This window comes from Thunnus thynnus, chromosome 12, assembly GCF_963924715.1.
Source record: "Thunnus thynnus chromosome 12, fThuThy2.1, whole genome shotgun sequence".
Taxonomy (NCBI): Eukaryota; Metazoa; Chordata; class Actinopteri; order Scombriformes; family Scombridae; genus Thunnus; species Thunnus thynnus.
Window position 1 is genome coordinate 25,287,540 of NC_089528.1, and position 27,408 is coordinate 25,314,947.

The 27,408-nt window shown below is 41.7% G+C and overlaps 1 protein-coding gene across 3 annotated transcripts in view; it reads right to left on the minus strand.

Moving 5' to 3' along the window:
- Nucleotides 1-223: 223 nt before the first annotated feature.
- cadm3 (cell adhesion molecule 3) overlaps nt 224-27,408 on the minus strand; it is a 92,450-nt gene continuing 65,265 nt past the window's right edge. The window contains exons 6-11 of one of the 3 annotated variants that reach the window (XM_067606575.1): nt 19,280-19,450; nt 18,562-18,652; nt 12,445-12,617; nt 11,078-11,098; nt 7,840-7,965; nt 224-4,581 (exon numbers count right to left, since the gene is read on the minus strand). In XM_067606575.1, the coding sequence (XP_067462676.1) occupies nt 4,463-4,581; nt 7,840-7,965; nt 11,078-11,098; nt 12,445-12,617; nt 18,562-18,652; nt 19,280-19,450 (701 nt within the window). In that variant the 3' untranslated portion in view covers nt 224-4,462. Of the gene's footprint in view, nt 4,582-7,839; nt 7,966-11,077; nt 11,099-11,581; nt 12,366-12,444; nt 12,618-18,561; nt 18,653-19,279; nt 19,451-27,408 lie in introns of those variants that run through there. The other 2 variants (XM_067606576.1, XM_067606577.1) reach the window with 2 other exon arrangements.

Genomic DNA, 27,408 nt, shown 5'->3' on the forward strand with positions numbered 1-27,408 from the left:
TGAACTTTCTTCGTTTTCAACAAAGAGTTTTCAACGTAAGTTTTCTCTTTTCTGAGTAAAGATCTATCCAAATGTGATATTTGTGTGTATTGAGCTGTGTTTGTGTTTCCTTTACCAGCTGCACAGTATGGCAGCAACAAAATATTTGCCCTCTAGTCTTTTGGATCAGACCTTTTTTTTTTTTTTTAGAAATTCTGAACAGGAAGAACCAAGGACACAACAGTTGAAATGAACCCAAATGCATGTTTATTGAAGTCAACAACTGAACTGGTATTTTAACCCAAAAAACAAAAAAAACAAAAAAACAAATTCTGAATGAACGTAACAGCCAACAGACGCAAACTCACCACAGCATGCGGTTGGGTCTCGCCTTGATGACATCATCAGTCATAGTACAAATTAACATACATGACAGCACTATTCTCATGTGATATGGATATTTATTCAAAAGGAAGACTTGTCATCCAAAACAATAACGCTAAAAACAAAGACATTGTTTTAGTCATCCAAATAATAACATTTTTGTGAATGCAACACATATAAGAGTGTCTCCAGAGTCTGTTTGGGTCAATTATACACACTTCACACTCATACACAAACACACATACACACACATATATGTACAAATACACCATGGTCACAGACATCATGCCTGCCGTGCATATCCAGATATGTGTGTGGATGTGTATGTACCCAAAGTGTGTGCAAAGTGTGTATGGGTGCGCTTGTAAGAGTTTCCAGTAAAGGCAACACTATATACATGAAATTATATAAAAATGGCTGTTGAAACAATAAAATATGCAAAAACTACATTTCTAATCTTCAAGTTTTGGAATATCTAATTGTTTTTAAAAAAAAAAAAAAAAAAAATTAAAGAAAATGATTATCAATTGAATTGAAAGTAATAAATTTAAGATTATGCACACCTTTTACAAAACATAATTTAAAAATCAATTTGTTCATACTACAAAAAAAAGAAAAGAGATGACTGGCAGCTAGTGTGCGACTGCCTGAGGAGGAGTTGGTGAGAGTCAAGTGGTGGGGCGGGACAGCTCGGTCTGACTGAAGAGGAGATAGAAAAGCTGCTGTTTGCTGGCATCTGGTGACAGCTAATCATTACTGCACTGATGCAATGAAAAATGAATTAGACTGGTTGCGCGTCCCAATTCAACGCCATCGTACGCCTACAACCGAGTCCTGTTTTCAGTTGCCTCGGTGTTATCCGGACGACTGCGGCGTTGAGGAGGTACACATGGGTTTTAACTGGGACACGGCTTATGTTTGCAGATCAGAGAACAGCACGGAGGTCAGTCAGGCAGACCGTCGCTCTTGTCTCAGGAGAGAAGCTTCTCGTCTCCAACACTATCTACATATCCAACCGTTTCTCATGCAAGCTACATGCTAGCACATTAACTAAGACGAAGGACAGGACGATAAATTACAGGCAAATACAGGTCCATTAGTTTTTAAAAGACACTACACGTTTTGAGTATGAGGCAGGTATTCCTTTCTCCATTCACAGAGTAGAATTAGACTGGGTTTAAATACAAATCAAAGGTAACTCTTCAAAGTGGACAATAAGCTCTGTGAGACAAAGCCCGTCCTCTGGTCTGCAGACATGACTACTGTGAAAAACTGAAGAGCATTACAGAGCAAACACGGGATAAACAGTGTTCTCAGTTCTTTGAAAGATTAATCTCACTTTGTTTTAACTTGTCCGGTGCGCTTCTGCACACCTGTCAAACAGAATTCGAACACTGTCTCAGCCGAGTTCGCTGCCGCATACCAACCGAGAGCTCTAGAAAGGAAAAAAAAAAAACCCAACCGCTGACCCTGCTTTGGGTCATATTACCCTTTGTAGTATAGCTAGCTTATAGACACACTAGCTGGGCTACTTGCTTTCAAAGCAGCCAGCTAGGTAGCAGTTAACGACAATGCGGGGAAAGTTACGAAAAGCACAATCCCTGAACATTCCCAAAAAAGGTGTACAAAAACTATCACAGGCATAACTGTCTACTTGTAGGACAACAGCAAATGGATTTATCTCCAAAACACTCCTAAAAAGTGCAGCAGAAAGCCATCAGCGCACACCGGCAAACCTAGAGACGCTACTTCTACTGTACGTCTACATGGACTCCCGAATGAAAGAGAGACCAGCAAGGAGAAACGGACATCGATCAGAGATGGAGGGGGGGGGGGGGGGATGAAGGGAAGGAGTGATGAGGAGAGGAGAGGGCGGGTGAAGGTGGATCAGGACGCAGACGGGATGATTGATTAAAGAATGAAAAGAAATGGACGAGCGGAGCAGAGGGAAAAAAAAGAGAAGAGGACATTTAAGTTCTTAAATGACTTTCTTCAGTGTTAGTGGAGCCCAGACTCCAGCTCGGCACCCTGCCCACGAAGCCAAACCTTGGCATGTGTACAGTCTGGAGCCCAGAGCCTCTTAGTCAGATTGCAATCAATTTCCACGACCGGGCCAAATAGAGCTTGCCGGTGCCAAGGCGAACTCCCAACCTTGATAAAACACCGTTCATTTATGGGAACCTTTTGCTAAGCTCGCAAATGATGTCTGCGTGCAATAACACACACACAGAGAAAAAGAAACAATAACACAAAGGGTTTTTTTTGCCAGGAAGTTTGTCATAATGCATTTAGGCAGACCTGTTTGGCCCCGTAGTGGAAAGCAAGCGAGCATTTTCACCTCCCTGAAGCAGCAACCGTGCCAGCTTCTTAGAGGAAGTCGTGATGCCACTACTCAATGAATTTAGCGCCATGTGGCCTCGCCAAGACAAGCAGTCTGCTGCAGAGAGAACAATGACGGAGTCAATCAGTACATTCAGTGGGGCCAAATGGAGAAGGACCACGGTGGTCTACATACGCTGGGCAGCGAAACTCTACCAAACACTTTTACACCCATCGAAGACGTGTTCGACCGAGGTTTTGCTACAGTTCAGTGTTTGAGAGCAGAAGGCCGACAAAGCTGGGAGAAAATAAGTGGCACTGAATGTGGCGCACAGGAAAAATGTAAATAAACGAACAGAATCAAAACCCCTAAAAAATCAAAATCAAAGTTGGAAATTGAACGTATGAATTCCTGGACTGACAAACCGACAGACACTGTAAACTGTTAACACCGACGGTAACACACTGAGACACCGACGAGAGAAAATCTCTCATAAGTCCCAAAAAAAACTGAAAGGAATAAAAGAACGAAGAAAAAGAAAAGAAGGAAAATGTTCCTCATACAAATATTTGCAGTTAAGGTTAGTTTTTATCGCAACATCATTGTTGTTATTTTTATTATTTTTTTTCCCCAGATATTGATATTTTCAACTCTGCATTTCCACGCATGTAATAAAAACAGGCAGGCTTTTTTTTAAGAGTATATAAGTTACTGTAATGCAGTAACAGACTGTATGAGATACAGGCGAGAGGGAGATGTAGAGAGAAAGAAGAAGAGAGAGAGAGAGATAGAGGAGAAAGAAGATAGAAAGAGGACAGAATGAGAACCTGTAGTGTATTTACAGCACACCAAACATTTTCTGTCAAGTAAAAAGAATGCTATATAATTCTATATATATATATATATTTATATATGTATATTGGAGCCCCTCGGCTTGGTAGCGCAAGGTGGGAATGCTATTTTTGCATGAGAGTTGCATGTTGTGCGGTGCTGGGTCGTGGGAAATTCGATGGCTCGTACCGGGGTTGCGGGAAGAGGTTTGATGGCATAAAAAGATTAAACCGAGAGAGGGGAGATTGTTTTTGTCCGTAATAGTTTGCTTTAGATGGATTTCTCTGACACTAGGATGTTTACAGAGGGATACTGACTTGTTAGATGGACAGAATGAGGGAGGGGTGCGGGGTGGGAGGGGGGTGGGGGGTAAAAAAAAAAAAAGAAAAGACAGAGCTGGCTTGGTTTAAATGCTGAGGAGACAGGTCGGCGTGGTGAAATATCAGCTCAGGATGCCGGAATGTGAGTTACAATTTTGCTTTTTCAAGGCGTTGAGAGTTAGAAATAGGATACAATGCTTGTGTAAAAATGTGTTAATTTGTCAGAAATAATTCAGACATGTTAGTAGGAGGCTTGTGTTTGTTAATCTGACGGTCTACGAGCATTCAAGTCTGTGTGAGAAGAGTTTTCCCCCAAAAACTGACTCATGTATTTATGTTTGTGTGTGTGTGTGTGTGTGTGTTTGAGTGTGTAACTTCAGTTCGTCCGTACGTCAGTGCAAAATCTCACTTCCCTGTATCATTGCAAAGAGGGTAGTACCAGTTGAAGCTCAACTCATTGCTTTATCCTGCCCATAGTTCTTTCCCTCCCTTCCCCTCCCATCATCCCTCCAACCGAGTGAAGAACTGAAGCGCCGTGAAAACAAATGGAGGTTTTTTTCCTTTACTCCTCCCCTCTCCTCTACTCCACGTCCTCCAAAATTTCCTCCTCCGCCTCTCCTTCCTCCATCTAGATGAAGTACTCCTTCTTGTCCTCTGCTCCAGAGTGGCCTCCCTCTGCGTTGATGATGGCTGTGTCGGCGTCGGGGGCATCGTCCGAGCCCTTGGCCTCGTGGGTCAGATACGTTCCTGGAGCGGAAGGAGAGAGAAGAAGAAGAAGAGAAAGAGAGACACGGGAGGTAAGGGAGAGAGAGAGAGAGAGAGAGGGGAAAGGGGAGGAGAAATAAGATTGCTGAGGCAGTAAAAGTCAAACACTGGAACTGTAAAATGACTAAAGGCAAGCAGGACAGAGGTGGTTATAAATAGCGGGGTGCCAAGATGTTCCAATATGACGTTTAAATTATCACTTATCGGGTGCTTTTTTTTGCTTTTATTGTGGTTAAATTACTATGTAGTCAAGTTTTCTTTAGGTTGGGCACACGCCAGGAGTCACAATGAGAACAGCTGTAAAAAATGTGTTTATCTGGATACAATGAAATATTTTTCTTTGGGGAGGTTGTATGTTAAGTTTTTTTTTGGTTAAAAACATTTATTTGGTGATTTGCAGGTCAACAGAGGAGACATTTAGGTTTCATGTAACCGTTGTTTCAACAGCATTTCAGTGACAATACTTCAATACGTAGTCAGGACCTGCTTCACATCACATCACTGAAAAGCTGTTCAAACCATGGTTATATGTCTAGTAGTATTTCAACCTGCATGTTACCAAATCAGTACTTACTGGTAACCATCAGGACTTTGTCAACCAAATAAAAAGCCTGTTTCATGTTTGATTGCTAACATGCCAGTTTACAGCCGCATGTCATGGTCTTTATTACGCAACAGAGGTAAATAGTTGTCCTGGATTTCACTCAGTTGTCATCTTTTGATCTACGTAGGTATGGAAATGTGATAAATGTGTGTTTTTATATGGATACATGAGAGAACCGTGGGGAACATTACACTGGGGACAACGACTGTGAAATCTGTGAAACCCAGATTAAAACCTGTCACATCATCAACTGGAAAACGGTCAAAGTCATCAAGCAGGAGTCAGCGGACGGCCGGAGAAAGATCAAAGAAGCCTTTCACATCTGATGCCAGAGACCATGTTTGAACAGATAAAGGAGGTTATCTTTCCTCAGAATATGACCACCTGTTATCACTGCACTGAATTCCCATACTTAGTCAACTCATGACAGTTGAGGAAACTCTATTTACTGATGAAGACCATAAGGTGAGACTGAAAGCACTAACTTGACTCGTGATTATATTGTCAAACTAATTTTAAAGTGCTTTAAACCTTCAGAAAAACTGTCACTTTCTGGTCATTACACAGAATATAAGGGCACATATCGTTAGTTGTCTTTATCAGTTGCTTTTGTGCTTCATATGTGACGATTATCACCGTTCACAATCATATTATGGGATTTAAATGACAAGAGATGTCCGAGTTTTCACGTGCCACAGTGTTTGTAACTGCTCATTCCTCTGCTGGCCTGTAGACTGATACACATACACTCGCCAAACTCCTCTTTTACACCCCCTCTGCACAGGTGCTCTAACCAATCAGAGGGTGTCACTAGTGCAGTGACACAGACATGATCCCTCACTGACCTGGCACCTGTGAACACCAGGCACCGTCCAATTGTGTGTTCGATATTCTGGACAAGCTGGAGGCTCCGGAGACACAGATGGAGTCTGGTTCACTGTGCTGGTGGTGGGCGAGTGTTTATATCACGAGTGTTAACGCGTTAACCTGGGTGCTGAGACATATCTATATTACCATTTAAATTTCACACGTCCCCTGCTGTGGAGTTGAGACATTTGAATTTGCTTTGTTCTTGTTTTTTTTATGTGCTAAAAATGTGATTTTGAGACCTGACTGAGAGCGAATCGAGTAACACTGTTCGCTGCCTCCGACTTAAGAGCGCGGGAGCATCTGTGTAAGATAATGATAAAGGCCGGGGAGCAATTAAGTTTCATTTCACTTTACAGCTGGGGTAGGCAATTTATTTTAGAAGAATTTTTCAACATATTTGTTAAAATTCTCTTTACATCTTGACAGCAATCAATAAATCAAAGGCTCTGACAATAAAAAGAAAAAAATCCGGTATCAGTGGCTGCTGCAGGCCTATAGTAAGTCCGTCAAATCATTTCATTCAGCCCGCATGAAATGATTGGATGGCCGACCTGCCTGTCTACCTAACTACCTGCCTACAAGCACTCACTCAACCTGTGCACTCATTGTGCATGACTGGAGTCTTCCACAAGGCCACGCAGACATAACAGAAAGTTTGTAGGCCAGGCAAGTAGTGGGACACCAATGAATAAAAAGTGATGGGACTGCATGAATCGCAGGAGAGAAATAAAGACGGGAATATCAACAGAGCGCAGAATGGAAAGCAACGTGCGATCATCGGACTATTCCCTGTAGTGCGAGGGGAACTGAGCAGCGCATAATATTATCAACAACGCCGGAGCAAGAGACTTTCAATGGAAGTGAACTCGGCTCCCAGAAGTGAAAAGCAGTGATAGATTTTTATGCATCACCGATGCTTCAGGTCAGACCCATCTGTGCGCCCTGGTGCTGCTCATCACTCTGGGACTCGGTTCAGAGCAGCAGGTCCAGGTCTCTGATGGGCTGGTGACTGAGGAGGTTTTGGAGGCAGACGATGAAAGAGACGCGATACCACTCGAATTCAAGCACGGAGACTGGGCACTCATTACTTTTGTGGTAGACCTCCAACAGGTGAGAGGGGGTCCTGTTTACTGTTAACTGTTTACTAAAGGTTGTTGTGCCTTAAGAGGAAGTTGTGTGTGTGCATGAGTGAGTGCTGTACTAGCAAACACTGTTGTGTTGCATGCACGTATGAAGCGCGTGCATAGGCCCATGCTTGTCTGGTGGGAGGGGCTTATGACAGGCTGCAGGAGGAGTATTTTAATTCTGGCTTTTTTGTTGTTGTTGTTGTTTTTTTGTCTTTTCCAGAAAACTGCCTACCCAGGCTTTTAAATCCCATATTTGACTGCATAAACGGAAATATGCTGCATAGACATCACTGATGTCAGGAAATCTAATCTCACAGGTGATGTGTGAACCAAAATGTATTAAATGGCAATGAATAAACATTCACTTTTTGTCATTCATTCAATTTCTTATTCTGCTTGGAGGGTAAAATAAGTGAGGTTTATGGTAAGAATTCATATTACTGTAAGGTATGAGTGAATTTGCATTTCTCCGTGTCCCTACATTGGTATGCATATGCATGTTTGTGCGTGTGAGATCCCGTCTAGGTACGCATGTATCCATATTTATGCAAGTGTTATCTCCACGTACGCTCATGCATGCATGCATAAGTGAGTTTCTGTGCGTGTGAGCTCATGTGTCTGTGAGTGTGAGCAGGTAACCTTTGTGTCTGATGAGGTATCTGCCGAGGACGATGAGGAGGCAGAGCAGGATGAAGACGATAACAGCCACCACCCCTCCGATCACAGCGTGGTCCACCCCCGAAGAGGTCGACATGGCTGTGGGGTCTTAAGTGGAGAATCATGGTATGGAGAGGAGAGGAGAAAAGGAGGTCATGTAGTAAAGATAAGGAAATGGGAGTCATAATGAGAGAGAGAGAGAGGGGGAAGAAGAGAAAGAACGAGAGAGAAAGAGACAAGCGACAGAAAATGAGGGGGAGACAGTGAGAAATCAGGGGAGAGAGGGAAAGAGAGACGGAGATTGAGAGCGGAGAGACAGGAGGGGGGGTGGCGGAGGAATATTGGTGGAAGCGGGAGACAAATGATGAAAGGAAGCAGAAACAGAGAAAGAGAGAGAAAATAATGAGGAGAGTGACAGAGAGAAAGGCGGAAAGAAAAGAAAAGAATAGGAGAGCAGAGAAGACTTGTCAATATATAATACCCAGGCACAGCAGCAAACCTTCAGAAGACAAAGACAAGGGTATGAAAAAAAGCCAGGCGAAATAAAAGAGGCCACCGCGTCACTCTCCATTAAAAACTATTCGTGACTAACATGCAACAGGATCGTGCAGTTTACCGACCAAGTGTCAATCACTTGTAAAAACCTTGTTGGAATATACGCGGTTGATGTCGGGTGAAAACCTTTTCCCATGAGCAGTGGTGATTTCAATCTTTTCACTTTAACTGAAGGGTTTTTATGCTCCTCTATAGATTAAGAAACTTTGAAAACGCTTGATCTTGAGGAATTTAAGGCCGGATTTCCAACTGGACCCCCAGGGGCACCTAAAGCCCCAGATTCAGTTTTTGAGATAATTATTCACCCAGCCGGTAGAATCTCCAGGCATAAAGAAAGTATATTCAAGTATATTTTCTGAAAGTATATTTTATATACTATTCATGTATTTAAAATTACTTTAAAAGCTGCGTTTAACTGAAACTGCTCAAGTTCTACTATTATTATATTAAAGGCTGCACTCATGATATGTTTAAGTATACTAGAAGTAACTTTTTGGACTTCCACCAAAAGTATAATGATAATTTACTTTTAGTGTATGCAAAAAAAACCCACAACACACACATGGTCAATCAATCAACATGAGCACAAGTGACAGACAGTGAGTGAGATTTTGTGGTTCTTTCACTGTCGGTTTATGATGCGACGCAGCTGTCGATAACGCTGTCTGGAGTGCAATTCGATGGTAAATATGAATTTTTGAACATGTTTGTCCAGATGGATTTTCTTATGCCACCCATAATAAAAGGGTTAGAAAGAGTTATGATGAGGGAGTGAAGGCTCCTGCGTGATGAGGGTTGTTAATCTAAATATACATAGAAAAAGACTATTTCAAGTTGAAGCAGTGCATGTCAACAAACACAAGTTTAGCTTGTTAGATTGACGTTGACATATAATGGATTACTTATTTAAAGTATTACCTAAGCAAGATTTTAACGCAATACTGGTATTAAAAGTCTTTTTGAAAATGTTCTTAATTCATTTTATAGTAATTTTTTTTTTTTAAATTAAATACTGACAGTACTATACATTAATAACTATACATATTAAAGGTACAGTATTTTATAATTTATTTTTTATTGTACTTTTAAGTGTACTTATATACGTATACTTTAATAAGTGTTTTTTAAATTAAGAGCAACTTTCTATAAATATATTGTAAAAGCACATTAAATACACTAAATAAAATTGTATGTTTGAAAATATTAATTTTGTAACTTGTAGTAACTTTAATTAGTTGATAGTACACTTTAAATAAGTATAATAAAATACAATTTAAGTTATGCGTAAGTTAAATTATCTTATACTTTCATTATGGAAAACATACAAATTTTCATGTGGGAAAGTTTTCAATTTATTGTGGTCCAGCTGAAAAAAAAAGATCTGTTTTCCTAATCTCTGATAAACTGGATTTTTTTGGAGATGCAAGTTTTTCACCCGACAGCAGAGATTTGATATTTCCCCCCTCTCAGTTTGCCTCTCTTCAGCCACATTAGCTGCATGAACCTCGGAGAAGACGGCAATCTACGCGGAAATAATTTGATACATCATTTATTTCGCCTGACTTTTCAGACTGGATCAAGTGCTGGGTGTCAACTGGGAAGTCACTCAGATAGGTACAACTCAAAAGCAGCAGTTCTCACACAGAAAAGCATACAAAGATTTAAATAAAACAGATGGAGGAATAAAAAAGGAAAAGGGGGGAAGGAAAGAGAGACTGGCTTTCACTTAGTTTTTGGGGTCAAACCAATGTAGAGGGCAACGATTCAACCGGTCATAAGAAGAAACAGCTACCTTACACACCCAATCAGAGGACAGGAAAGAGAGATAAAGGCACAGCAACAGCCACTGACAACTAGAGATGTAGACAAAACTGAAACTGAGGAGGGGAGGGAAGGAACACATTACAACCGGCTGCGACACCAAATGATGTGATGAACGGCCAATTTTTGGAGGAAAAAGTCACATTTGAGCCCGTTAGAGAAGTGAAAGGGCATGACAACAGCCAACCAGAGGCCAGCCGCAGACAGAGAACAGAGAGAAGGCGAGGGGTGGAGGGGCAGGACACACACACACACACACTGAAAGTCGAACACACACTCCTGGCCGACGTGGAGGTGAGAGGGGCATGCTGACGAGGCGAGACTGAGAATGAGCCCATAAATCCTGCTGTCAGCATCAAAGAAAAGCAGACAAGACCCAAGAACACCTCGAAGCCTGATCCCTCCCCCAACACACACACACACACACACACACACGCAGAAACACAAACACGTAGAGAAACGCACACAGAGGTAGTGGAACACTGTGTAAATGACTTGTACCATTTAAGGGGTCATGCTTGTGTGTGTGTGTGTGTGTGTGAGATAGATGTGAGCGTGCATGTGAGAATGCGTGTGTTGTCTGCGTGAAAGAAGTTTTCGTGCGCGTGTGAGTGAGCTTGTGGTTTCAGCCTGTCTGTGTATGTATGAGCAAACAACAAAGCGTGTGCGTGGGCAGGATTATGAAATATTCATCCCTCCGATCTGAAGTTTAAAGTGTCCCCAGACAATTCTTGTGACAGGCAGACAGAAACAGACAGAACTACAGACAGTCGGACAGACGGACAGACAAAGAGTTAGAAACGACAAAAAGTCAGAAAAAACAGGTGACTGGTGGAAGTTATACCTGCAATGTTCTCTGCAGCATCTTCTCAAGTGGATGAGTAGATGGATTGTTGGATGTTTAGATTGATGGATGGATGGATGGATGGATGGTTGGTTAGATGAGTGGAGCAGTGTGTTTTTAGGGAGGTGGGGGTTCGGGGGTGTAGGGGTTAGGGATTATCAACAGGAGGAAAGAGGGAAACAAGAAAAAAAAAAGACATGAAACAGTTGTGAAACGGCCAAATGAATGCCATTTTTCCTTCATTTTGTGTCTCTTCATTTACTGGTCTTGCTGCAAATCGGTGTGTGTGTGTGCTTGTGTTTGCATGTGTGTGCGTGCGTGTAAAACAGACTCCCCAGTATGTTTGACTGCTCCACAATGCAAGCACAGTTTGTGTATTGAGGAAAAAAAATAGCCAAGTAGTAACTTGAATGGTGTTTGTCTTTCCACTCCGTTACTAAGCCTCTTACATCTCTTTCTGTTCCCAAGTGTGTGTGTGCAAGTGTGTAACTCAGATGGTTTTACCTGTGAAAGTGTAAACTCCATTCAGCCGGACGGAAACTGAGGGAGTAAGGGAGGAGGCGGGGGAGGAGTAGGAGGGAGTGGCAGTGAAGGGTGCGCTGTTTGCGGAGGAGGAGGCGGGAGTTGTGAAGGAGGAGGGAGAGGAGTCTGGAGCGGATGGCAGGTCGGGGAAGAGGGCGTTGGAGAGGGTGGTGGTGGAGGAGGAGGGTTGGGCGCTGGCGGTCGACACATCAGCCGCGGAAGGGGTGGAAGGAGAGGAGGTGGAGGAGGAGTCGAGGTCAGGAGGGGAAGGGGAGTAATTGGGATCGGAGCCGGAGCCAGAGAAAATGTCAGAAGAAGTGTCTGGGAGGGAGGAGGATGGAGGGATAGAAGGAGAGGTTGGAGAGTCAAGGGAGGGGAAGGTGGAGTCCGGGGAATCTGGGTCCATGAGACCTTTGGATGAGGAGGTGGATGAGGAAGATGAGGCATAGGAGGAGTGGTGAGGAGCAAGCAAAGCGCAAAAATGGCCATGGATCGAACCAACGGGACACATGAAAGCGAAGGGAGAGAAGCGCAAGAACGAGCGAAGCGGTTGGATGGTAAGCGGTGGCGGTGGTAATGGTAGCGCGGTTTGGATGAGAAAAAACAAAACAAAACAAACAAAAATAGGAGGAAAAAAAAATGAAAGAAAATCAGAAGAGAAAAAAGATGGAAGAAATACAAGCAAAGCCACAACAAACGACAAAAGAAAAAAAAAAACGTGATGAAGAAACGTAAAAGAAGAAGACATCCTCTTTCTCTACATCAGACCCTCTTCTCTCCTTGTCTTCTCCACCACACATCTCTCTTTTTGTTTTTCCATCCCTCTTTTTGCTTTTCCTCGTTACCTTGCACCAGGAGTGTGTACTCCCCCTGGCTGTGTCCGATGCCGTTGTCGGCGCGGCAGAGGTAGACGCCATTATCTGATTTGTTGAGCATCTCAAAGCGCAATAAAGCACCGTCGACTTTGGCCAGTTGGGGGAGCTCTCCGTCCTTCTTCTCCCACGTGAAGGAGATGGGCCTGAGAAAGAGACGGGGGAAAAAAGAGATACAGAAAGAATGAGAGACCTGAGTTGAACTGTAAACACTCTGCACATGTTCTAAAAAAGCAAACCAAAAGTAAAAATCAAAAGAAAGACGGAGTGATGACAAGAGAAGGGAGCTGTGACAAGTGCTGTAGAAGAAAGAGAAAAGCTGCAACGATAAAGGGTGAAGTAGGGAGGGAAAGAAAAGAAGAAAAAGGTTAGAGGAGAGCGGAGGCTGGGAGGAACGAAGACGGAAAACAAAGAGCTAGAGCAAGAGCAAACAAATTACAGAAAGAGATGGATGTTAGTCAAAAAAAAAATACAGGAGGGACTAAAGGAGAAGATGAAAGATGGAAAGAGGGAGTTGTTGCGGCAGACTGTAAAAGAGTTGAGAGTGGGAAAGGGAGAGATGAAGAGAACGGTGGAAAGAAGGATGGGATTGGGAGGACTGCCACAGTTTGAAGAAGAGAAGGGATTAAAAGAGATGGAGGGAGAAGAAGAAGACAACAGAACGAAGATCAGCATTTCAAATCAGCCAGCGTTAAAAAATCCATTCTGCATAACAGATTGTGTATGAGAGAGATAGCGAGACGTGCCTTGATAAAAGAATCAATTATGTAAATGTGTGAGTCCTTAAGCGCTGTACAGTAATTACAATGACGGGGAGTCTGAGTCGGGGACAGACCTGAATGTGTTGGACTGATTAATCACTCCTCCAAATGGGAACAAACCCTCAACAACACCTAAAGGTGCAATCTGTAAATTCACTGTGGTGGTCAAGTGGCTTTACAGTGACTGTTAAATGCAGGAGGAGCCCAGCTCTTACACCAAGCTCCATTAGATTTTCACTAATATTTCAGAATTATTTAAATTTACTTTTATGTTTCTGAGAGGCAAAAACCTACAACAAGTTCTGTTGTTGCTGCCGGGCAAAACATTGTCTGCTTCCTTGACACCTGCGGCTGAGCTAACACATGGGAGACTGTGGACTTACTGAAAAGCTTAAAGTTGGGAATACGTGTCATTTTACGAATATAAATCCTAACAACACTAAAAAAAAACCTCATGTGTCCAGTCCCAAGGCAAATAAAAATTCAACCATAAAGTATTTAAAACAAACGTGTTTGGCTACATCGTCTGGTTACCTGCTATAAAATGTAATCAGCTGTTGTATTACACCGCCTCCAAATGATAGATAATATGCAATTAACTGAACAATTAACTTCACATTTAGAAGGCTGTAACTGGTGTAGTGTTATTAAACATAATGCTCAAAAGGCAATCTCTATTTTACAGCAGGTAGTTTAAGAGCACAAAGCTGGATTGGTCAGATGTTCCTTTTTTTCAGACCATGCTGATAATTCCCGTCATGCATGTCTAAATCCTTGTCTTTTATACTTGGCTATGAGCTCTGCTGAGGTGGAAACTTTTCAATTAGTATGCATGCATTAGTAAACACTACACAAAAGTCATGATGTGCTTGAAGACATTCTGTACTGCAATTATGGATACTTTGGTGGAACTTATTCCTCTCTCCTACAGCTGTAATCATTATCATGGTAAAGAAAGAGCTTTTGGGTGTTTTTTTGCTAAATTATTCATATAAGATTAGCTGAATTATGCTAATGTCTAAAATCTCAGTGATCCAACTTTTTATTTCTACCAAAAGTATCTGTCATCTCATCAGTGTTTTTCTACAGTAAGAGATTATCAAAGGATAAGGCCGGTGTTATTCTATATTTTACTCATTTTCAAAAAACTAAATCATCAATGCGTCAGTTCATCTCTTACTTTAAGACTTCACTACCCTGTCTGTGGCACTACCCCTATGCCTTATTGTTTCTCCTGAAGATGAAAATCTTTAGAAAGTTTTACATTTTTTATAAGCCTAGCAACTTCCCAAAATCAGCTGGGCTACACAGAATTCAGCAAATGTCTTACAAACAGGAGTAAATAGTGCTTTTTTTTTTCCTGGGGACTATTTTGAGCTGCGGATGAATACACATTTGGCCTTCTAGTGAGTATTTACAGCACCAGGATGGTGTATGTGGGATTGACTCAAAATAAACTTAAGTGCTCACGTCCACTGTAATGCAGCATGTCACTAAATGCAACAGTATGGCTTATTGATGTGTTTTTGTACAACAACGGAGCTCTTTTGGCACAGAGAAATATGCTACGTCAGGCTTTGCAAAAGCCGTAGGATCAATTAATTGTAGTTTTAGTCTTTTCATGGGATTTGCTGATAAAAATGTAGAACACCACAACAAAAGCTTTATCCTTTAAGGAGTTACAGGTTACAGATTACTGTAATCCTGTTACATGTCACCTGCTGTTTTCTAACCATGGCCATGACCTTGTACACATAAGGCAGCTTGCACGCGATAGGTCAAAGTTATGCAAGGCTTTTTAGCTGTAAATGTGTTAAGCGAACAGTCTTGGAGTGTTTAACCTGGTTAAATTACTTCTAGAGCAGAAATGCGATGCGACTGTGAGCACTCCTGGGCCGTGCTGATCAAATAGATGAAGAATATAACAGAATGTAGAGCACAAATTCCTTTCTCTTCTATTAGAGACCTCTAGCTGCCAGGCGTCAAGGAAACACGGTATAGAATTTGATACGGTGAATTATTCTTTTGAACCTGACAGGATGTGACCACAGACGGAGAAGTCTTGTGTATTATGGAATGGAGTGTGACGTTCATTGAGTTTGATTGGGGAGGGCAGCCCGAGAGGAGGAGAGGGAGCCGAGTGGTTGGGTGTGTCGGAGGAAAGGTGTCATCGCAGTGATTGGGTTTTGACTGACAGCGGCGGGGGCAACTTGTATCTGATTTGATTGGACACTAGCTCATCCACGAGCGGCGGTGCACATAACTGCTCCCTCCTCTCTCGCCCTGTCTCACACATACACACCGGCTTCCTCTTGTTTGCTCTCTCCCTCTCTCTCTCTCTCTCTCTGTCTTAGTCATTCGCTGCTTGTCACCAAATCTTTCCGTCTCCCCTCCGCCCACGCTTTTCTCCTGTCTCTCTACCTCTCGCTCTCCTGTCGGTTTGTTTTCCTTAGCTCTCTGCTTCTCCTTCCCTTGTCATTTTTGCATCGGCCTCACAGCTTCTCTCCTCTCTTCTTCTATAGCCTCGTTTTTGTTTTTTTTTACATACAGCCTCTGCCACTCGTCAAACGCTTTTATCTAAAGCCTCTCTGTGTATTATGAGTTAAAGATGCAGTGTATAGAATTTAGTGGCATCTAGCTTAACAGACTTGGTAGAAATAGAATATAGTATTCATTATATTCAAGTATGTTTTAATTAGTGTATAACCACCTGAAAATAAGAATCAGTGTGTTTTTGTTACCTTAGAATGAGCCCTTTATATCTTTATATCATAGGGAGTGGGTCCTCTTCCATGGAGGCCGCTATGTTGCACCGCCATGTTTCTACAGTAGCCCAGAATGGACAAACCAAACACCGGCTCTAGAGAGGACCTTTCGCGCTAAATCTTACACACTGCACCTTTAAGTACATTTTTAGAATCAGTGATCTCAGTGGGAGCTAAACCCTGAACCCTTGCACTGTCAGGGCCATTTTGAACTAAATGGACCCATTTATTACCATAGAACAAGACTATTCCTTCTATAGAACATACATCATTTAAGTGGTGCTTTCATCCACAGTGTCTAATTGTATCACAAATATATATATCTCTAGCATATGTGGTCCCCGTGGGAATTGAACCCCCCCAGCTGTGACACACTGCTCATGCCTTGCTTTTCTATAATTCATCAACTCCTTTGCTGCCTTTTAAAGCACGTACATGCAATGACAGTCTCCTCCTCCCCCGCCCCCTATCTGTTCTACCTGTCAATCACACTAACCGGCTAGTCTTATTACTAGCCACTCCTGTGATGAGCTGACAAGGGGGGAGAAAGAAGGGAGGGAGTGACAGGAAAGCAGAGTGAGATGAAGGGGAGGAAGAGGGGGTGAAGGAGGAGGAGGAGGAGGAGGGATGGAGAGTTTAGACGGAAAAGGTGTGAGAAGAGATAGAGGAGAGTTATAGGAAAGGACAGGGAGGAAGAGGGCAGGGAGTTGTCGTGACAAGATGGAAAGGAATGAACGAGCCGTGAGTGACACAGCGGCGCAGAGATACACGATGATGGAGGGATGGATGGAGGCAGAGGGCGAAGAAGAGGGGAGGAGAACGGATCGATAGGGCTGGTTGGCTGGAGGTTCATCTATAATGCAAAAAGGCTAGAGGAAAGAGTGTATTTGTGTGGGCATGATTTAAGACGGGGGTTGCAGTTTGTTTCTGTGTGTGTGTGTGTCTGTGGGTATCAGGAAAACTGTGTACACACTGTATCAGTCAACACAAGAGAGCTTGTACAAGCAGGTGCTTTCACTAAATGTGCCCATGTGTGCGTATATATACAGGTCATGTTTGAACAAGCGAGTACTTGCATGAGAAGGTGTCAGAAATTGTAACATGTTAACGTGTGATTGTATACAAGTGTGTGTGTGTGTGTGTAAATGAGCAGGCTGTCAGTGCTGTTACCTGCACATGAAGCATGAAAGGTGTTTTTGGATGGTTTTTTGTGTTTTGTAATTGTGTACCTGCCGTGCAATTTGACACCTTTTCGGTAACTGTGTGGGTGTGTTTACATGTGTGTCTTCTTCTTTGTACGCCTGTATAAAGAGCCTCTTAAAATCCACTGAGCCTCTCCACATGGCCGAGGTGAAAGCTTTGATTGGAGTGAGGACCGCAGCGCCCAACCTGACTTGTTCAGGCGGAGTTACTAAGTAAGAGGATGCATCATCTTAAGCTTGATATGAATGATAATCTGTTGGGTTATATTTTAAGATTTACTGAACATCAGAATCATGTCAGGAACTCGCATCTGGTTCAAGTGATGGAGGCGACAGATTGCATAAGTACTGGCTGAAAGGATATGATAAAAAGGCTACAAACAAAGAAAGAAAGGAAGCAAACACAAGACATAGTCTATTGTGAACTAAACCTTGAATTAACTGTCCAGCCGAGACTCAGTTCACTAGAAAAACATCAGCATCAGTTGTTTGTTCAAATGCTTAAAACAGCCAATGTTTACGATTCCTGACAAGCTGTCTCTTTGGTCCTGCAGAGACAGTAATGACTGTCCTCTCTCAGGAGCAAAAGCCTAAAACCTTTTAGGAGCAAGGTTCGGTTGGATGGCTGGACATACAAAGTGTCAGATAGTGGCTGCATCCCCTCACCTACAGTCAACAAAGCTTTCTCTCAACCATAACCACAATCTTTCCTCAACCTTTCCCAAGTACTTTATGGAGACTGCTGCAAATCTAAAAAAAACTAAACCTCAACTTTAGAAGTGGCATCAGAAAACGCTCAAATTAAATGAAATATGTTTTTGTAATAGGCACATGTGTGTTGGAAGGCACTGACAAACAATGTCGTCCTGACGCCAGATCAGAAAATGTTCTTATAGGTGGTTTTGGAAGACAATTACAAACAATCATTCAGGTAATAAAATTAGGTATGGGGGCTTCTTCTCATCTATTGTACATATATACAACAAAGTCTTTAATGAAGCTCAGTTAAGAATTATATTTAAAGGTTCCACCTATCTCTTGAATTATGTTAATTAACTCCCACAGAGAAGAAAGCCTTTGTAATGTTACATAATTGTTGAAACATGACCATGACCACTATTTCATTTGTGTTGACAGAATTGTATAGTATAAAACATTGTTTGCACCTTAACATTTTAATTGATGGCTTAACTAACAGCATCCTTGTTAATATGATGTAACTTAAATCTGGGATTTGAAACTGGCGTCGGTGTGCAAGCGGTGTCTAGACTGCGTTTAAATAATTGACAGTGTGTATGTATACAAGCATACGAGCATACGTGGTTTGCATGAGGTGTGTGTGTGTGTGTGCATGTATCTTACTCAGGGTTGCTATTGCCCACACACTCAAGATAAAACTTCTCCCCCTCTCTGGGCAGATCACTCTCAGGCTGGATCTGCACGTTAGGGGAATCTGTAAGTGGAAGACAAACACACACATGCACACAGAGCATAGTTACATAACACAGGACTCATAACCGTTCAGACATGCACAAAGCACTGACTGTCTCATTCATCCCCGTCTCCGTCTACTCCCATCTGCATCCTGTAGGCGTCACCATCTCACTGCCTCCCACAATGACATAACCCCCTTACACAACGACATGACTTTCCCTGGGTAATGCAGTACCGTGGTCACGCCCACAGGGTGGCAGCACCGACACAGGCTCTGACATGGATCCATTTACAGTTTCATTTTAGATGATTACCTGCAATTCTTATCCACAGTGACTCAACTCTGGGCAAGTGCACCAGCAGAGGAAGGTCATTATTACATGTAGCTAATCTGAAATGACTGGTGCAGAGATCAAATTGCAGGGAGGGGGGGGGGGGGGGGGGGGGGGGGGGGGGGGGGGTATGTGTCTTTACTGCCAAACACAAGAGAGCAAAGCATAAATTTATAACAAAAACAGTTGGCGGTTTTAATTTCTGCAGTTTCTTTCTCCCTCACTCTCCTCCCCCAGTATCCTCTACATCCCCTCTCCTCCCCCCTCCCCTCCCCTCCCCTCCCCTCCTCCCCCCCATTTCCCAGTTGACTCACACGACACCCGCAGAGTCTGATCGCTCCTCTTGTCCCCCGGGGCGAGTGAGGGATGGTCGACAGCACAGGTGATGACGGTGTTGTCGTCGTTGCGGCTCACCTCAAGGGTGAGCTCGCTGCTCACGTTGTATGTGGGTTCGTCTGGAACGGACTCCACCACGTCTGGACGCCCTGAGGTGAAGAGGGACAAGAAAAAGGAGGGGGAAGTCAAGAGGAAGGCTTCTGTATCTTAACCAGAGACTAGCCCAAAACATGAAAAATACACACAAACTACGGCACGATAAAAGACTCTTGGCTATAATTAGGGTGTGTTGGTTTTATGTTGTAGAACTGTACAGAACAGCAATGACCCCCATTTGTCCCATTAAATGAAAAATGCAGTTACCTGTGACTGTGTACCTGGCCAGTTAACTTGTGCCCCTGGGTGTTTTGTTCTGCAATCTATCATTATATGCCACATATATTGTACGTCTAACGTTGCATTTCCACCTATTTTTATAGCAATATCATACTTTTTCTCTCCCAAAAAGGATTTTTCTGCTGACTCATTCAGTGATGTATACAAATCCTATACCCTATAAAATGTCATCACAGATTTTAGGGCGACCCAGCCACCTTGTCCATTCATATAAAATCTGTGTTCATCTTAAAGATAGCAGCAGTAACCTGAGGTCTGAGGCGTGTATTTCTCTCAGTTTGCCAAAAATCTGTATGTGCTGAAATGATTAGTCAATTGATGAATCAACAGAAAATTAATCAAAAACTATTTTTTATAATTGATGATTGTTTTAAGTCAGTAATCAAGCTAAACCGACAAACATTAGTTCATTACAGCTTCTCAAATGTGAGTATTTGTTACATTTCTCTGTTTTATATCGTACATTGAATTATCTTTGGCTTTTTAGACTGCTGGTCAGAAAAAAACAGGAAATAACTATTAGTTGCAGCCCTACATTTGTTCCATTTTGCAAAGTGCTGTGATTGTGGTTGAATTTACTTCCTAAGAGGCTATAAATGACAAACTCCAGACTCCAACACAGTTTTTTTTTTTTTTTATGAAATCCTCTCAATCGCACATCCTGCCCAAACATCCTCATTCATAAGGAAACAAAACAAAACAAAAACAAAAAAGAACAGTCTCAAAGCTACTTCATGTGATCCTCAGAGCTACAAAAGTCAACGCAGCATGTTGGCAGCTGGAAATGGTAGTGAGAGTTAACTGAAATGTTCACTCCTCAGTACCAGAACCCCTGTAATGGAACATCAGTAAACTGCACACAGCACGCTCATGTTTACTAACCAGGCCAGTCTGTGATGTTTCACGCCGAAGGACACCAAAGGGACTAGAGAGGCTAAAGATCTAATGTTGCTACGTCCAGCTTTCTTTGGACTTCTTTGCTCACTGTTGCTTAGGAGACAGCTTGCATTTCACATGATGTGATCCGACTCTGTGGACAAAGAGGCAACTGTACCCAGGAACAGAGCGAACATCTGTTGTGACCATATTTTGTTAAATTAGACTGATAAAAACAGGCCCGTTTTGATTTGATTTTTTTAAAACCCCGCTTTGTTTAAGTTTAAAGTAACAATATGAGCATCTTTTCAAACAGTATAGACCCTTTTTCCATTTCCTGTTCTTTCCCTTTCTTTCCTTTAGAAGAAGAAGAACTGGGTGTGAGGTGTGAGCGCAGAACAGTTAGACAAAGTATGAAAGCATAAACACAGTGGAGACTGTCATCCGCAGATCGCGCTCCATTGAGAGAAAAAATATCAAACTGGGTGGTCAGACCGTGAAAGTGGTTGGTGAATGTTGGAAAGTGGACCAGAACCTTATCACTTTCCCCTGCATGGAGTGACAGACACACACACACACACACACACACACACACACATAAATACATACACACATAAGCATGGGCGCATGTAGGTCAAGCTCATGAATAACATATACTGTACACAGAGGAGACAGAGATAGTGACAGAAAAGCAGATTGGAAAACACACACTTGCACACACACACACACACACACACACACACACACGTTTCGCTCTATCTCACTCTTCCTCTTTCTCTAACACACAAATATTACAGATCCCTCCTCCTCTTCCTCCTCCTCCTCCTCCTTCCACCCCCTCCAGAGAACTCTTCAAATACCACTGAATCTAATGCCATCTCTCTTTTTATTACCATAACCATTCCTCTGACCCACGGAGAAAATTAGTTTACTTTCTAGGTGCATTTCAATAATCCTACGCCACTCAGAGGAGTCTTTTCGTCACTGTCTGTCTCTTTCACTGCCGTCTCTCTTACTCTATACACACACAAATACGGACAGAATATAGCCTTTATTAAAGACCATGGATCTCTAATACCAGACTTGGGAACGAAGATATCCCGTTTGTTTACTCACTGACTCTTGGGTGCAGTATTTTCACAATGGTACAATTGAGTTTTAACACGTTTTTCAGGCCCAAGGGGTCACGGAACTGACTCAACACATTCATTACGGAAAAAAAATCATACGCAGTCAGTTTAAGTGTCTCTCCCAAGACAGCAGTGATGCACATTTACTCATAATTCACATTTCCACAGTTCATTATTAGATAATCAGGGTAGATTTGCATGTCAGCTGCTGCAAGCGGAGCAATAAGGAAATTGGACTGGAAACAGCAATAGCAGGTTATGTTGCACTGGGTTACCTACAAACTAACAGATTCTACCTCTTAAAGAGGATATTTCACATTATAATTTTTGTGCTATATACAAAATCACATTCTTTATGCCGTATTGTTTTAATACAGGTGATTTTCCAACAGTACACATACTGTGTTGAAGAAACGCTTTTGCTGCTCAAAACTATCTTGTATGCATTTCCTTGTAAGGTCAGTTAAGCCAAATTCTGTGGCCCCTCATCAACCCTGACGAAACAGCCGAGACTTTGAGATATATATCATTTGCTAACCCGCGCAACTCTGTCGGAAGTTGCTGCGCCAAGCAGAAAAAACAGAACAATAGCTGACCTGCTTTTTTTCCCACTGAGAATAATGACAGTGGTCAGAAGTCAAGGCAGCTGATATCAAAATATTTTTCGGAGTGAGATTAATTTTAAATGGCCATAAGTGACTAATTACTGTATCATCACCTAAGCTAAGGACTAGCTTTGTACCATTCTCTGACATCGCCTATCCTCCCTCCTACCTCCATGGACTCCATGCACCTTCAGCACAAGGCCAGCCGCAGCCTCAGGACCTGGTGGCGATTATTATTATTATCATTATGTGGCAAAAGTGCCCTGAGAGTTGTCGCTATCCATGCTAACTAAAACTGACTGATGCAATAGTGATGGTCGATGTGTCAATCTGTGTCTGTCCCTTCCCAGCAATAACATCTTTTTCCAGAAATAGCACCTCTGTCTGTATAATCCACAACACACAGTCGTGGACAAGAAACTATTTATTTGGCAGAAAGTAGTTCCAAAGAAAACAGTTAAGAGGTCTGTGGATTATCCTGAGTAACAGGAACACTATTTCTGGAAACAGATATTGCTGTTGAAGGTAATTTTTCAATGCTGTGAGCACTACAAACAGATATGTTAAACCATAGACAAATCTTCAGTTATTTGCATAATTTACTTGTAATTTGGGTGAATTGATATATATGCATTGCTAAAAGTGCTACCACACCTAAACACAATCTTTATCTAAACACAGTACCTGGACTTTAGGTTTTCATATCATCACCTTCAGTTAATTTGTACCATCAGTTTATGATGTTATTGCCTTATCACATTCACTATTATTTGTACAAAAGTTCACATCAGTTCACTAAAATACCAAATCATTACAAAAACATACCATATCGTCAAAGTTATGTTTTTAATGACTGATGAATCATTAAAAATAAATATGAATATTCAATTATATTTTTTTCTACATTGGTGGAAGTGTGCGCGCCGTTCTTTAATATTTAAACGCGACTATGCAGCACCTGCTTAAAATTTCATGGGATGCCCGTACTTTTCTATGAAACTCCTATTCCTCGAATAAAAAGGTGGGCAATCGGCACATCCTTAAGACTAACTTTCCCCAAGGTGGTGATGCGATGCAGATGAAGCGCTGGTGTTACTGATGTTTAAACCCTCGAGCGTACAATCCACCATAAAATAATCATATTAGGAGAATCAAACAACTGGACGCAGCAATTACTGCGTCCAGTTGTTTGGGCCTTTAAGGCTGTAGAAGAATGCTTGTGGCCATAGTTCTGGATTAAAGCTGAAACAATTACTCAATGAATCGATTACTGGATGGAACGAAAAACACTTTTTCAGCCAGTGTTTTTTAATGCAGAATCAGCTGTGACATCTTTAGAGACATGACAAAGTCTTGAAATACAATAGATCAGACTACTTGATTCATAATAGTCGCCGGAGCCAAAGAAAGTCTAAATTGTCATTTTTTAATGTGGAAAATCACCTGATGCAGTAAATACTAATAAAATATTCATAATGTTTTGCAGTCTATACTTTGTCCTCAACAAAGTGTATCAACAAACTTAGTCAGTGTATAATTTCGAGATATTTACCAAGTAAAAATGGCAATTGTTAGCTAAGTTCTGGTTAAATGTGAGGATTTGCAGCTTGTATCTGTTTCATATCACTGTACTGTTATTCAGATAAAAATCAAACTGAAGACCTTCTCAGATGTGACATTTTACTTCTCTTCTTGAATGTCTTGGGTTTTGAATTGTTGGTCGGACAAAACAAGCTGTCACTTTCAAAGTTGTCACTTTAGACTCTGGTACATTTTGATTTGTATTTGTGTCATTTTTCTGACATTTTATGGACTAAACTGTTTATCAGTTTATCAACTGTTAGTGTTGCGCTACTCTGGATTAAAAGATGATATAAAAACATGAGCTGGACCATTGTAGGAATGTAAAATGAATGAGTGAGTAAAACTCATCATTATTCAACAACTTTGCCAACTGAACAAGGCGCTTAACCCCCAGCTACTCCAGTGGAGCTGCTCAGTCGCCGCGAGCAGAAGACTCTGGAAGGTTCCACTTGGCATGTCAGAAGTGTGAAAAACGAAACTGTGAATAGGAAGCAACGCGTGGCTTAACACCACCGTGCACGCTCAGCAAAAGCCCTTCCAGGGATAAAGGAAGGTTTTAAAATAATCAAAACAGTCATCACTTTTAAGCTTAAATCGGATTACGGATGGTGAAAGCACTCAAGTCTGATTTGTGCGTTCATATGAGGTCATCTTATTTGAAAGGAGAATTAATTAGTCCTGTTACTAGATTACCAGGTGGACATAGTTGTTGGGACATATTTTGGTTGTGTCTCTACTGTATCTGTTTCCAGTGATGGAAAGTAACTTTACCTTTACTCAAATACTGCACATAAGTACAATTGTGAAGTTCTTGTACTTTACTTGAGTAAAGTTTTGTTTCACTACAATTCAAATGTTAATACTGTACTTATTTATTAATTACATTCATTTGACTACTTAGTAAATAAAGAGTCTACATACAAAGTGAAATGCTTATAACATATCATGCATTGTTACAAAGTAAACTACCTGGTATTGTATAAAATAGTGAAAATTAGCTTCAGTTTGACCACAGACAATATGAAATTCTGCTTACACATTAATGAATCAGCAATAATAAGTAGCGTTGAATCATTACATCACTGAAAAATTTAATATGTTTGGGTTCTGGTCTGTTGGTCAGACAAAGCAACCAATTTAAAAATATGTTATAGACTAAACGATAAACCGATTAATAAAAAAAACTGTTAATAATGAATGTGTTCATTACTTACAGCCCTACATTTGTTCCATTTCCCAAAGTGCTGTGATTGTGATTGAACTGGCTTTGAATCTATTAACTTCAGACTATATAACCTTTCCTTCTGCTCACATTAATTTTGAAATCCTCTCAGTGTTACATCCTGCCTCAACATCCTTTACATCTCAAAGCTACTTCATGGCATCCTTAAAGCAGCAAAAGGCGGAGATTATATTATATATATATTATCATAATAAAGCAATATGAAAGGAGCCATTGGGCATAATAACTCTTACTTCTGAGTTATAAAAACTTGAATGCGGGAGTTTTCCTTTTAAAGGGACATTTTTACAGTGTGTTCATGCTACTTTTAAGGAAGTGAATATTTCTTTGATCACCGTCTCCTTCTGTCTCGTCTCTTACATTACATTGCTCCATACGGACACACGCCCATGTACCCTTCACAATCCGCCCGACGTCCTGCATTATGACAATTTGGGCTGGTATTCAGCCGGTATGGCCTTAAGTGCCACCATAAATCCCCATTATCCTCAATCCAATACATCGATGTCACTAAATGATCCATAGCCCTTTCTCACAGTACAACTAATACAGTCTTCAAAGCTCTTAGCCTTTCATTCTTCTCAATTACCACTCCCTTTCCCGCACTCTCTCTTGCTCTCCGTCTCCCATCCTCTCCCCCCCCACCCCCCCCTCTCTATCTAAATCCGCTTTCCGGATTTCTCTCTCCATTTCGTCAGCCTTCCCTCCGTTTCTACCCTCTCTCCTGTTGCGCTCTCCAGTCCTCTCTTCTTTAAAAACTGGTCCCCCTTCGCTTCATCCTCTCTCCCTAGTCTACACTCCCACTCAGCCACAAAGCTGCCTCGCGTCTTCGTCTGTGGTTTTCTTAATTCCCCTTCTGCGCTCTCTTTCTCCTTCAGTCTCTCTCTCTTCCGTCGGTTCTTTGCAGCCTCCATCACTCTCTCGGCATCCTTGCAGTCGCTCCGTCTATTTTTATGCATGCGCACACACACACAAACACACACAAACACACACTCCCGCTCATTCACTCACTCCCCTCTCTGTTCCCTGTTTTTCTCAGCAGCCCCTCACTGTCACTTACTGTCAGTGAAGCTGTCAAGGAAGCGCTGGTGAGCAGCAGTCTATAGACTCATCTTTCCAACACACACACACACACACACACACACACACCCACACACAATGAGAAACTGTAATAATAGCACACTGACCCGTGGTGCTCTTCCGCTATCTAGCCGGAGATGAGCACTGTGTATTTGTGATTATCATCTGTCCATTACCAGTATTTGTGTGTTAAAGTGGAGGAGTGTGTATGTGTGTGTGTGTGTGTGTGTGTTTGGTTCCAACAATGACTGATTAGTGTGGTGCAGTGTCAGGACAGGTGGGCAAGGCCTCGAACACACCGTCTTTCACATCGAGTTGATCTCCCTCAAATCTCTCTCAGTCTGTTTACTCTTTATTAGAAAGTATGAATGTCCCTGTTAGATTGGATGCAATCCTATTACCAAACAAGAAAGTTGATGCTACAAAAACACAGATTACATTCAATGATTAATATTTTTTCTACAATATCTGCATGTGGCAACTACGGTATGGTTAAGGTTAAAGTAAACATCATGGTCATAGCATATAAACTATGGCTAAAGGGATACCACAGAATTTGCACATTAATGTCATCAGAGTTACCTTGGTGTGGGCTTGGGGACGGCAGTTTTTAACAGAAATCCTGCATGACAAACTAAGGCGTGGAGTTTGAGAGACATGGACATTTACTAGACAGGGAGAGTCTAATTAAAGAAGTTGTCAAGTTGCATTATGGGAGGTGTAGGAGCCAGTGTTTATAGAGCTTAGCCCACACCAGAGACTAAAAGTCCTTGTCCTTTTGTGCTTCAGTTTTTACAGTTCTTTTTTAAAGCTGTCTTTTGTGAGTTGCCTAACTTTATGGAAGTGCAACACTAAATCACTGGAATCCCACTTTAAGGTATTGTTATGCTTAGGCAACTATATTAATTAATTAAATTAAACTAAATTGCTTCATTGGCACTAGATATTGGCAGTGGATGTAAATCAAAATGTGTGCAATCGCCTAAAATGAATGCAATTGGGACGCTGGCTAGTTTACAGACCATAACAGTTTTCTTTAGGATTATTTCTTCAGCAGAAAGCATCCTTAGAAATTCCTATGAAAAGTGTACTCAGAAGGGTCTGAAGATTATCCAGAGTACTCAAAACATCCTTTATATAAAATTTCTCCTTGCAGTGAGCACCATTTCATTGTTCACCAATTCATCGGAGCA